Here is a 12,930-nt window from a genome sequence, read left to right as displayed (position 1 = left end):
TGAATATTTTAGCAATTTGGTTTGGATAAAAAAAATAATGAATGGATCATTGTATGTTAACATTTTGGCAAACAATTTGTTGCCATTTCTGGAAAAAAATAGGATTATTGATCCAATTTTTCAACAGGACAACGACCCAAAACACACATGTGTGCTTGCAAAAAGATTCTTTGAGACAAATAATATCGAATTGCTACCTTGGCCAGCGCAAAGCCCGGATCTTAACCCCATTGAACACATATGGAGCTATATGAAGGCAAAAATAAGGGGGAAATCGTATTCCAAAAAAGAGGAACTTTTTGAAGAATTACAAAAAATTTGGAATGAGATAGGAGCGGATTATGCAAAATCATTGGTAGGAACTATGAGTGAACGAATATTGTCTGTAATTGCGACACGTGGTGGGCATACTAAATTTTAATTTGTAAATAAAATTTTGTTCGTTTTTTATTTTGGTTCAGATTATACTTTTGCCGTAAAAAGTCAGTAAATATTTTTTTTTTGCAAAAATAAAAATATTGGTCATTGTTTATATATTGTTAAAATTCTATTTAGATTTTTTTTTTATTGGTTTCTTGGAAATTTTAGGAAAAATGTAGTGTTCGTTTTTTATTTTGGTTTACTGTAACTGAAATGTCCTGGTCATCCAGGATCGCACGGAGTGGACTGTACAATAAGTGTGACTGTACGCCTTTAAGCCATGAGATTATTATCTCTTTTAAGAGACTGTTTTGACACTTCCTGAAATTAAACCCGACATCCTTCCCGAATATCGCAATTGAAGATTACTACTCTTCCTTTAATATCAAACGCTTTCGTAGAAGACCAAGAACTACCCTACCAATCGTTTTACAAAATGACCTAAAAAGCTTGAAGAAAACAGTGACATCTGGTGACGATCTGGACTCTCCGAGGAACCTAGCTAAGAACAAGGAGCTTGGAGCAACCTAACTAGTTCTCTAATATCTTTTGCGGCACATGAGGAATTTGAAATATTATGGCTCTCGTGAACGTGTTAATAATAAGTGTGATCAATAACAAACTAAGTGGAATCAATAGAAAACTAAGTAAGATTAATATCAAAAATATAGGATTAATAGCGAACTAAATGGAATTAACTCGAAAAAATTCTTTGTTTAAAATTTGGTGTTAACCATATTTAACATGTCACCAATATTTTTCTGTATTTCAGAAATAAAGCTCACACAATCATCAGATGTAATTGTTTTTATTCTATCCACAGTTATTTTTTCAAGTATCCCTGTTCGATAATCTATAATTGACAAATCTTTTCCTTGTTGAAATAGAATTTGGTTTTTTAGAGAAGAGATGTCTCTTTTTACGTGAGCTTTTATTTTGGACCATACATGTTCGACGGGGTTAAGCATCGGACTGTACGGACCGAGACAAAGAATATGAAAATCATTAAATTCTTCCAATTGAAGAACTTCGATACCACTGTGAGCTAGTGCATTGTCCAACACCATAATAACTGGACCATCATGTTTAATCCGTGCTTGCCTCAAACAATTTTTCATCCAGTGACAAGCTTGCTCTTTTTTAAAAGCTCCCCTTTGTATTTCATAGTAAATGAGTCCTAGATTTGAGATGCATCCAATTAGATGTATATTTGACCCTTCTGACGCAGCAGCTAGAGTAGTACATCTTGTTCCTTTTAGCGATCTTTCTTCTGTCCTGCTGATATGAAGATTAAAATTTGATTCATCCATAAAACAAATTGGTCTATTTTCCGATTGAAATTTTAAATATTTTTCAGCAAATTCCTTCCTTTTGATTTTGTTAATTTCACAATTAGCTTCTTCAGGGTCGAATCTCAATTTCTTTAATGTATATAAACTTAGATCGAGATGTCGAGCGATACTCGTTTTTGATATTGATAATTGCGGAAAATGTAATTCAAATTTTTGTTTTATTCCATGAAGGGTAATTGTGTTATCGTCTTCGATGCATGATATAATAAAATCGACATGTTCTTTGTTAAACTTTTTTCGATAATTTCCACCTCTCGCGTCAGGTTTAACTCCATCCTTTATCCAACGATATGCTGTTGTTCTTGAGATATTGAGTTCAATTGCTGTTTTTTTCCAATCTCCACCAGATTCTGCAGCTGAAATTAAATCTATTTTATTTCTATGCAATTGTTCTTTCTCTTCCAATGATTTACGTGGCATTTTTTTGCGCTGGATCGAAAAATTATATTTATAATAAACGTAATCCTTTATTGATTCCATTTAGTTCGTTATTAAACCAACTTAGTTTACTGTTAATCCCACTTAGCTTGTTATTGATTCCACTTAGTTTGGCATTAATCCCATTTAGTATGGAAAATTGTATAGATCGTATGCATTTTCTATAGTATGTATTTTCAGAAAACTAAGTGAGATTAGCAGAAAACTAAGTGGGATTATCAGAAAACTAAATGGAATTAACGTCAAACTAACTGGGATTAACGTCAAATTAACTGGGATTAACGTCAAACTAAATTGGATTAACGTTAAATTAACTGGGATTAACGTCAAACTAAATTGGATTAACGTCAAATTAACTGGGATTAACGTCAAACTAACTGGGATTAGGAGAAAACTTAGTTGGATTAACATCAAACTAAGTGGGATTAACATCAAACTAAGTGGGATTAATACCAAACAATATGGGATTAACACCAAACTAAATGGGATTAACACCAAAAAATTCTTTGTTCAAAGTTTTATGTTAACCATATTTAGTGTGTCATGACCACAACATTTAGTATGGGAAATGTTATAGTAACAATCTGGCATGCTTTGGGTTATTATGGTCAGTGGTAGCTTCCTCCGTTGCCTACCTCGAAAAGGCCCAGAGCATGAAAATGTTTTCATGATGTTATTAGCTGGAACAGAGGGAACCATCCGTAGTCTGTGGCCAAAGAGTCCCCATTGGGTCTTATTAATAATTGTCTCTAAGTGTTCTGCTGGAAAAGTCAAATCTTTCTTGGTCTATCACGAAATCTAGACCAGGGGTTCTCAAGTGCGGCCCTCGGGGCCGCATGCGGCCCCGAGAATCTTTTTTGCGGCCCCGACTTCCAAACATTAAAATAAATTTTGGATATAAAATTAATTGTAAATTAATATTATTAAAGATAATATTTTAACTACACGTGTTTGTAAATATATTTCAGGTTGAGTATTTTTTCATGCCATCAAAGAAATATCGAACATTATCTCAAGAAAATAGAGAATTTCAAATTGAATGGGAAGAAAAGTTTTTTTTCGTTGAACTGAATGGTAAAGCTGTTTGTTTGATATGCAACTGTGTCATTAATTCATTGAAAAATTATACTATTGAACGTCATTATAAGAAGCACTCCGAAATATACAATTTATATCTCGGAGAGTCAATGAAAAAAAAACTCAATATATTAAAGACGTCATTTAAAAATCAGTCCTCAATATTTAAACCAGTGGAAAATAAGCATCAGTTATTAACGTCTTATAAAATTAGCCACCTTCTTGCTGTAAATATGAAACCTTATTCTGACGGAGAAATTATTAAAACTGCTATTTCCATTTTTTGTGATGAATGTTGTCCGTCAAATATACAAAATATTGCAAAACGATTACCATTAAGTAATGATACTATTACAAGAAGAATAGAATGTATTTTTGAGGACCTTGCCCGTCAGCTAATCAAGTTCTTTACTATTAAAAATAATTTTTATAGAACATCGAAAGATTTTTTATATCATTCTTTTGCTGTCGACACGAGTAAAGATATCTCTGATACCGAACAAATGGTCGTATGCATTAGAGGTGTCACTTCGGATTTTAAAATTTCTGAAGAATTTTTTTCTCTTCGTTCATTAAAAGGCACTACAAAAGGAATGGATGTACTTAACGAATTCCTTGAAAGTATTAAAGAATTTGACATTGATCCTTCCAAAATAATTTCCATATGTACTGATGGGGGGGCGAATATGATTGGTCGTAATAAAGGGTTTCATGGACTTTATTCAGAATGGAGACTTGAAAAAAATCTTGATCCTATATTTTGGCAACATTGTATCATTCATCAGGAGAATATAATCGCAAAGTCACTTAAAATGCAAAATGTAATAAGTACGGTGTTGTCCATTGTGAATTGGATACGCGGTAAATCTCTCAATCACAGGAGATTTAAAAAAATGTTAGTGGAAATTGACACAGTGCATAATGATGTGCTTTACCATACCACTGTTCGATGGTTGAGTCGTGCCGCGTGCCTCAAAAGGTATATTTGCTTGAATAGAAGTTAGATTTTATGAACTACTCCCTCAAATAAGAGAATTTGTTAAAGACCACAAATACCATGATTTGTTGAGCAGTAAAGAGTGGATTGCCGATTTAGCTTTTTGGGTAGATCTAACCTCTCATTTATCGTCGTTAAATTGTGAATTACAGGGGAAATATAAATTTTGCCATCAACTCTATGGATCTATTGCTTCTTTTATATCAAAATTAAAACTTTGGAGGGATCAAATAATGCTCAAAGATACAATTCATTTTACTTGTTTGAGTGAAAATAAAGCTAACGGTTCATTTGAAAAATATACTACCATTATCAGTCACCTTATTGTTGAATTTGAAAAACGTTCTAAGGTTTATTAAAATTTAGTTTATTTTAAGAATTTTGATGAAATTTTGCCATCAATGAAAATTTTTGCAGCACCATTCAATATAGATCCTAAGAATGCTCCGCCATCACTCCAATTAGAATTGATAGACCTTCAATCAGATGTGCAATTTACCTCAGTGCAAAAGATTGAAAATTTAATGGAATTTTATAGTTCACTTCCCAAAGAAAAATATCCGAATATACTCATAAATGCTTATAAATATGCTTCAATGTTCGGATCCACTTATTTATGTGAGTCAATTTTCAGTAAAATGATTCACATAAAAAATAAATATCGAAATAAATTGACTGATAATCACTTATGCCAGCTTTTGCGATCTACATGTGCCTCCTATATTCCGTGTTATGACAAATTAGTTAACAATTAGTTAAAATAGCTAACAATTTTTCGTTTTAGTTAACAATTTTTCGTTTTAGTCATTTTCCTTTAATTAATTAAGACTAACTATCTCGGTTTCTGAATAAAAAATGAATCTAAAAAAAAATTAGTTAAAAGTTAATGAAAGTTTTAATTTAATTTATTCTGCGGCCCCGAAGACAATGGTTAATTATCGATTTGGCCCCGACGTTAAAAAACTTGAGAAACCCTGATCTAGACTCCGTCTGCGCGAAGAAATAATCCATTGCATTCTTTGCTGGAACCAGGTCGTTTAAACGTAGGACATGGCCAAAAAGGCTCCATCTCGATCTGAAGATGTCATCTGACAGGAAACCGGATTTGCATTTATTATTAAGATTTTCATTAGTTATCTTCAAAAGCCATTTGATTTTGATTAACGATTTTAGCTGTGTTCTGTGTAAAGAATCAAGACGGTCCATATCGTGTTTAGAGATTCCTTATGTGCCAGAGTTATAAGTAAGAACCGGGATGATAAAAGCCTTATATATCCTGAGCCTGGTATTTAATCTTATTTTTTGTGATTCCATATAGCCGATATTTTGTTAATGCATCCATAGCAAGAATCTTCCTGCGAGTAACATCTTCTGAGTCACCTAGATGCGAGCCCAGTTTCATTTGCCTTCTCCAAGATTCGTCGGATCTACGATCAATACGTGTGAGCATTGTAAATTTCGTTTTATTGGAATTTACGGATAAAAACCATTTCGAGAATACGTATGGAAGTTTGTTGAAAATGTGCTGAAGTGTTTGAATTTTCTCAAAAACAAAGTCCAGATCGTCTGCATATATCATCTCCTCATAATTGTTCCCAACGAGAGCTCTGAACTCTCTTAGTGCTGCTTCAAGGTATACAACGAAGAGGGCCGAAAATAGCGAAACCCCCTGTGGGACTCCACGAGAAGCCCGAAAAAAGTTGGAAAAACATTTGCCAAGTTTGACAGAAAGATGAGTGTTCTGCATAAGCAGGTGTATTATTTTAACGTCGTCAGGGTGAAGAAAACTCTTCGGTTCTTGCAATGTGCAAAACCGATTGACGAATTCCATCTTATTACCCTCGGATCGGAATCCCGACATTATGGTTTCAGGTTCGCAGCTCACCGGGACCTTATTAACTACGTGTCAAGAGTGTGGGCGGCATCTGACCGTGTCGCAGTGCTTCAAATCAAATGTGGAAAACTCTCAACTCAGTGCTCTTTATTATAAATTAAAATCACCTGGACTTGGTTTAGAAAAGATAAATTTAGAAATACCATTCCGATTTATAACCAGATAGACTATAAAAAGGCCCTAATGAAAAACTCGAGGTCATATGGTGGACTTTAACCAGCTGCGATCATAAACTTGTTGAGGCTCAGTTAATGCTGTACAGAATCCATGGAATACGTGGAAAGCTCAAAGACACCGCCCCAGCACGATACGATACGGAGAGGCTTGGATACGAAGACTTCACCAATCTTCGATATTGTACGACCCTCAAAAACAGCATCGACTGTATCTACTAAAATCAACCAGCTAACAAGATTTGGGAGGAAACAGTTACCGCAATACGGAATACCTCGTCTGACGTCTTGGGTTCCACACACGGATCGAGACACAAACAAAGTAGTCCAGAAATCGGACGACTTTCTCTAATACAAAAAGAACTCAGACTACAATCGGAAAACACAGAGAAAATCAAAGAACTCTGTACGCAGAGAGGTAGAGTATTAACAAAGATGAAACAATTACAAAAATTTCTTGCCAAAAGTGAAGCAGAAAAACAAGTTTCCGAAATAATGAAATACAAACACGGGCCAATGATGTTTAAAGCAATTCGCATCCTCAACAGAGGCCCCTATCATTGTCATAATCTCGATCGTACAGTTACCGAGGACGTCGAAAAAGCTAGTATTCTAGCTTCGCACTTTGATTCCCTATTCAATATGTATACTAAAACTGATCAGACACTGAAATTTTTAAAACCTGACAATTCCACATTAACAAACCCGATAAGTCTCTCGGAAATTCTGCAAGCTATTAAAAAGTTGAACACCGGAAGATCCGCAGGGCCAGACAATATCCCGACAGAACTTTTAAAACACGCACTAGTGGAGCTAGCTAAAATAATCACCGATGTTTACAATCGGTCTCTTCAGGAAGATAATCCGTCGGCTCTCGGAAAAGGATGGCTAATCCCATTACATAAACCCGGGAAAGCTAAAGGCCCCGTTTGCAACTTTAGACCAATAATTCTACTATCTTCCATACGCAAAACATTATCCCTCATCCCATTACACCGGATAAAAAGTTAACAAATTTTTATCCCCTGGCCAAAGTGGTTTTTGTATAGGCAGGTCTACTGCTGATATAGTTTGGAGCACAGATGTTACTGCGCTCTATGCCAAAATACAAAAAATCTATCCCCTCAATACTTTGCATTAATATTTCTCGGTCGTTGATTGGTACTATACCAGAGGTTCTTTTGTTTGGAAGGATAAAATCCAACATAAGTCAAGCCCTATAAATAAGATAAAGACAGACAGAAATATTCTGTTTATCAGAAAAAGTAGAATTTAAAAATAATGAATTTTCACAACAGTGAATGATCAAAGAATTGTATAATAAAAAACACTTAGCTCAATCTCACAACATAATGAGTGTTTTGACGTAGATTAATACTTCAAATTATGGAATAATCAATAAATAAAGAATTTCAGATTTTTCAGTTAGGAAATTTTCCAAAATAATTGGCAAGTTAGTAATAATTTATTTCGATATTGTTAAATTTATTTCCTGACATTGAGTAGGAAATATCTCTTAAATTTGCAAAGGTAATGAAAATAAAATAAATTACTATGTTCTCTATATTATAAGCCCGAGCTCATATTTTTAAAAAAGGAAATCTATATTAAAAGACTATAATCGAGTAAGTTCCCTCCCTAAAAAAGTTCCTTTCCCCGTGTGATCGAGCCTATAAATATATCATCCTAATAAAGAGTATAACATATACTCATCAAATAAATGTAATTTTCAAAGCAGCACGATATGCTGACATGTATAACCTTGCAATTAAATGCTAATTTTACACTGAAATACTGTCAGTTGCAACAAACAAAATCTCAGTTGTGACAATAAAGCTCATGAATTTACCATCGATAGACACTCCAACAAAAATAGAGCCAACTAGAGTAATCCGCGCAAATACTTGGAATTGAAAAGAAAATGCAGTCAATAAAGAATAATGTTATTAAATGATTACAAAGTGTAAAAATCATTTACGAAGTCTCATCGATAAATATGCTCCCTCTTCTTTATGTGCTTGGGGGTCTTTTCTTGCCTCCGGAGTCGATTCTGTTCTTTTATTTCTTTTTTATGACTCTTAAAAAATAATAACCAATCAACTTTGCGACTATTGGGAGACATTTCCCGTAACCTCACAGAAATGTCATCTCTTTTTTCCTTCCTTTCTACGAATTCTCCCTCTTCCAAACTTTCCGACTCCCCAGAATCCCCACTTCTCCCGTTTTCTGATTCCTCGCCCACATCTGCCCCACAAAAGTCCTGGTTGAGTCCAACCACGTTATTGTTGATAAGCTAAAAATACCAAAAAATACTACCCCATCTAATTCCCTCTCTGCCTCAACTCAAATGCACGTTCGGCCCTTGAGTTGATCAAGAGTCCGAGGAATGAAGGAATTCATAAACACTTCTTCCCTCTCATCGTGAACAGTCTCATTCCGCACATCCCTCCATAATCTCCTCCACAAATGATTCATCCACCACTCCAAGACTCAAATCGACAACAAAGTCAAACAACCGCCTTATTCCCATCGTCGGTACCAACCATTCCGACGGAAAAATGCTAAAAAATAATAAAGTAACAAACCATAACATTTTTACAATCTGATCTCAAAAAGTGGAGAGCATTGGGGTGGTCATGTTCCACAGATTGTGCCACGTCAATAATAAAAAGCTGATCCCCAACATCCTAACCAATCAGGAAGGACACAAACATGAGGTTGAATTCACTCAAATCCCGTGGACAAGGTGACAGTCGTGGTACATTTCTCCTCATCATAAGCACACATTGAACGTAGAGACGACATCCGAGGACAAGGACAACTTAACTTTCCTTCAAAAGAGGTGCTGGCCTAGAGATTAAAGCTCATTAATTCACCATCCTTCCCTCCCTACAAAGGACATCACAATCACATGTTCTTTTATAAAAAGGCTGAGGACACGAATCCCAGCCTTGTATAATCTCGGGGTTTTCCGTAGAATCACCGGTTGAGATTCCCCAACTCCTTTTCTGCCCAATGAGGATACTCTTCCGTGAATTTCCCCGAAATCGGTTTCTGAATCGGTGTTCTCCCTCCAAATATCGTTGACGGTCTTTAAAGACCAAAATCGACGTTTTTATACCTAAAAAAATTTTCAAGAAAAATCACTTTCACACGGCCAATTCCCCGGTTTCGCTAATTCCGTGATAGACTTTGCCTCTTTTCCTGTGTTCACACATCCGTTGATTTTGGTAAGGACTTTTCTTCTTACAAGTCGGTAGAGAATAAGGAGGGTTCGTTGTCGAGAACTTGTTCGGCCGTTGACCTTTGTGACTTTTCTCGAAGGGTATTTCTATGTAGGATAACTTCATTTACTTTTTGTCATGTCCCCTGCAGTAAGACAATCTTTGTCGATTATTTTGTTTATGCAGTTAAACGTGTCTGGGGTTAAAAAAATAAAAAACCTGAACTGAGACTTTTTAATAGACCTTTAATAGGCTGATAGTGATGGACTGCGGATCTCGATTGAGAGTTTGGCTGATTTTTTTTCTGTTTGAGTGTTATATTCTATAAGAGTACTTGTTCTTGGACATATTCTTCCTCGTCGGTTTCGGTGAATTCGTCTAAAAATCAATTCTGTAAATTTACTGTCGGAGTATGCATAATATAGAGGTTGTTCATGTGAATATGTTCAGCTACTTGATCACGTTAATTTTATTTTTTAGTTAAATTATTTAAATAAAATATTACTTAAATAAAATTAAATTATTTTTTAATTTAATTAAACAAAATTTAGGAAAAAATTTTCTTGAAACAATTTGTGTTAATCCGATATCCTTTAAAACTTTAAGAACAAATTCTCCACTTTGAGAGTCGAACTATGTTTTTCAAATCCTTTCGTGTACGCTATACTCGCATTACTCTTAATGGAAAAACTCAAATTTTTAATGATAAACAAGAAAATATATCACGATAACAATCAGCTAATAGATTTTTAAGCATATTCCAAAGACATTGACATAAAAGGTATAAAATTGTGTTTTTCCATGGTTTGTAAATGACAATGATCATTTTCTTTGGTGTTAACCGTTATTGACGTCTATTCGGAATATGCCAACCACAAGGAATCTTAGAAATGAAAGTGTAATTGACGTCGCTGAAAAATTAAACAGCATTTCATGGATCATACCCTTTCAGATATTCTAGTCTGATAACGGGACAGAATTCAAATTCGTGGAAGACCGAAAAATCCTAAGATAGTTGACGATTTAATAAGACATTACTATGATTTTATACAAATTGATGGCTTCGGATGACACAATAAAGTGGATGAAAACACATTCGAAAGGCTGTGTTTTGTACAATCAAAGAACTCATTCATTCATATGTAGATTGCAATTTTTATTTTCTAGACGTTATTTCATTCCAAAGATATCGTGGTATTCCTAGATTTAACTTAGAACTCGATTAGTCTGGGAAAAGTCGCCAACAGAGGACAATGAGAGTCGCTCGTCTGTACTCCAGTATCAATTTTTATATTTTCCGGAGTGATATTCCATACATTCTCATTAGTTTAAATAGATCTTTATTATTTATGCCGATCTTTCTGGTTTAGATCTTTCATACGAACTATCCTGGTTACGTTCTTTACTTCGGAACAAAATACTGTCCATTTTAATTTTGGTTGCTGTATTGTCTGTTAATGTACTTATTTCTGTTCTTCCCATCAGATTTACATTCTGATCTTCGGTGGGTTCCCGAACATAATAGAAATCTTTCTTTATTTCCACATAAGTGCGCAATGTGTCCGAATAGTTGGCAACAATAGTATTGAATCTCTGGCCTTCTAAACCATTCCGCCGTGATTTTTGAGAATCCAACCTTAAAACCAAATCTAATTAAAGACTTGGCTTCTCTACGGTTTTCTATGGTTTTTTTACATCGGTCGTATCTCTTCACGTTTTTCAAATCTTCTAGAAGTAAAATTAGAATAGATAATAGTTGCATTTCGACCAATTAGCTGCTTGCCATCTAACGGAGAGCCCAGAAGCTTGACGACATTGAAACCACCACCTTTAAACGATCTAGAAAGAGTTCGAGCGTACTATTGCGAGGGATATCCGCACAAAAAACCATCTCGATTCGTGGATGTCGCTTGTGAGTGTCGACATCCGGGACCCGATCTCCTGAACGAAACTGATTGCCTCTCTCTCGCACAAAGACCCGACGTCTCAACTACGAATGGAAAAAATTGGTACTTCTCACAAGTGAAGAGTACTTCGCTTTCATTTTTTACATTCGGCAGTTGTGGCGATTGATTCAGGAGCGGATATTTTAATTAATTCCATATCTTTAAAGAACTGGCCATTGAAAAACTTTCCTACTTCAAATATGTTTAATTTAAAATTCAACTAATACTCTAACGCGGGGCCCCTTATGTCCAGCATACTGCAAGTAGGTGTTTTCTTATTACGAGAAATTAGAATTGACATGCTCAGTTTCCAGAAGCAGTCGCCAGTCTTTGGAAGCATCGGAAGCGATTGGTGGTGTGATATAAATCCACTTTCAAAATACGAAAAATCATTGAATTCTTTCTGAAATTCTTTATCTACAAATCCAGTTTTCTTTCATACTTCAGAAATTCATTATACTATGTATACAAGTTGAAGAGTACTTCAGCTTTTTACAAGTAGAAAAACAAGCGAAATCTATATTTAATAACTGAAACTTTCATAATTTATTTTCAAAATAAAACACCTGATATAATCTGACAAATGAGTATGAGTTGATTTTTCCCTGTAATTCCAAATTCATAGATAATAGAGTAAATTGTTAACTGTTATTAACATTTATGTACCCTATACGGAAATATTAGGTACCTTCCTCCGATGAGTTTGACGAATTTTATTGCGAGCCTTTCCAAAGTGTAAAAAACAACAATCGTGTTTCTGGCTCGAGAGTAAAATGCCAAAGCATGCATTAAAAAAACCAAAAATTATGCATCAGAAGGCAAGGTAATTCATCCAATGAGTCTCTAATTGGCTTCTGTCTGGCATTCAACCTCTATCTCTGTAATAAAACTTTCTAACAACAACTCTGGACAGATATAAGACGACTTGGACTAGCTATAAAAAAAAACCAGACGACAGAATCCCCTCATGAAATAAAAGCCCAGGACCCTTATTATGACCTAACTACCTAGACGAGAAAGTCCCAGAAATAAAAAGCTCTCACCTGGAAGTTAAATGTTCAGATGCTTAACCGGGTTTTCAAAACTCGAAAATATCGACATGGACGAACCAGAACACTTAATACTCAATGATGGGGATGAAGCCTCGGGAATTGCTGACCACTTCCAGAAACCTTTCCAAACAGATGACATCTATATATCCCCATATCGGACATCCATGGAGCCTGTTAAATGAAACAACACATTTTGATATTTTGGACCTCGCCTTCGAAACATCTAGAATCGTCGGTAGGTCTGCGACTCGCCTTCTTGCCGACATTGCCAGGAAGACAACGACCGAGGGAGACGAGTCTGGAATCTCTTTCCCGCGAATCTCGGTCGCGGTGGGCTCCTCGGAAACTGCCACTCGA

At 35.2% G+C, this 12,930-nt stretch overlaps 3 protein-coding genes across 3 annotated transcripts; 1 reads left to right on the top strand and 2 right to left on the bottom strand.

Annotated features, from left to right (window-relative positions):
- Window positions 1-1,136: 1,136 nt before the first annotated feature.
- Window positions 1,137-2,192, bottom strand: LOC115231662. The gene has a single exon (XM_029801636.1). It carries the CDS (start codon window positions 2,190-2,192, stop codon window positions 1,137-1,139), a length of 1,056 nt encoding a protein of 351 aa, XP_029657496.1.
- A 1,001-nt stretch (window positions 2,193-3,193) lies between these two features.
- On the top strand, window positions 3,194-4,291 carry LOC115231661 (general transcription factor II-I repeat domain-containing protein 2-like). Its single transcript, XM_029801634.1, has one exon. It carries the CDS (start codon window positions 3,194-3,196, stop codon window positions 4,289-4,291), a length of 1,098 nt encoding a protein of 365 aa, XP_029657494.1.
- Window positions 4,292-5,551: 1,260 nt separating this feature from the next.
- LOC115231660 lies at window positions 5,552-6,145 on the bottom strand. The gene has a single exon (XM_029801633.1). It carries the CDS (start codon window positions 6,143-6,145, stop codon window positions 5,552-5,554), a length of 594 nt encoding a protein of 197 aa, XP_029657493.1.
- Window positions 6,146-12,930: the final 6,785 nt, after the last annotated feature.

The sequence above is a fragment of the Octopus sinensis genome, unplaced genomic scaffold (assembly GCF_006345805.1).
Source record: "Octopus sinensis unplaced genomic scaffold, ASM634580v1 Contig18749, whole genome shotgun sequence".
NCBI lineage: Eukaryota > Metazoa > Mollusca > Cephalopoda > Octopoda > Octopodidae > Octopus > Octopus sinensis.
Note: the sequence above shows the minus strand (reverse complement) of the source record. Positions and strands in the feature narration are given on the sequence as shown.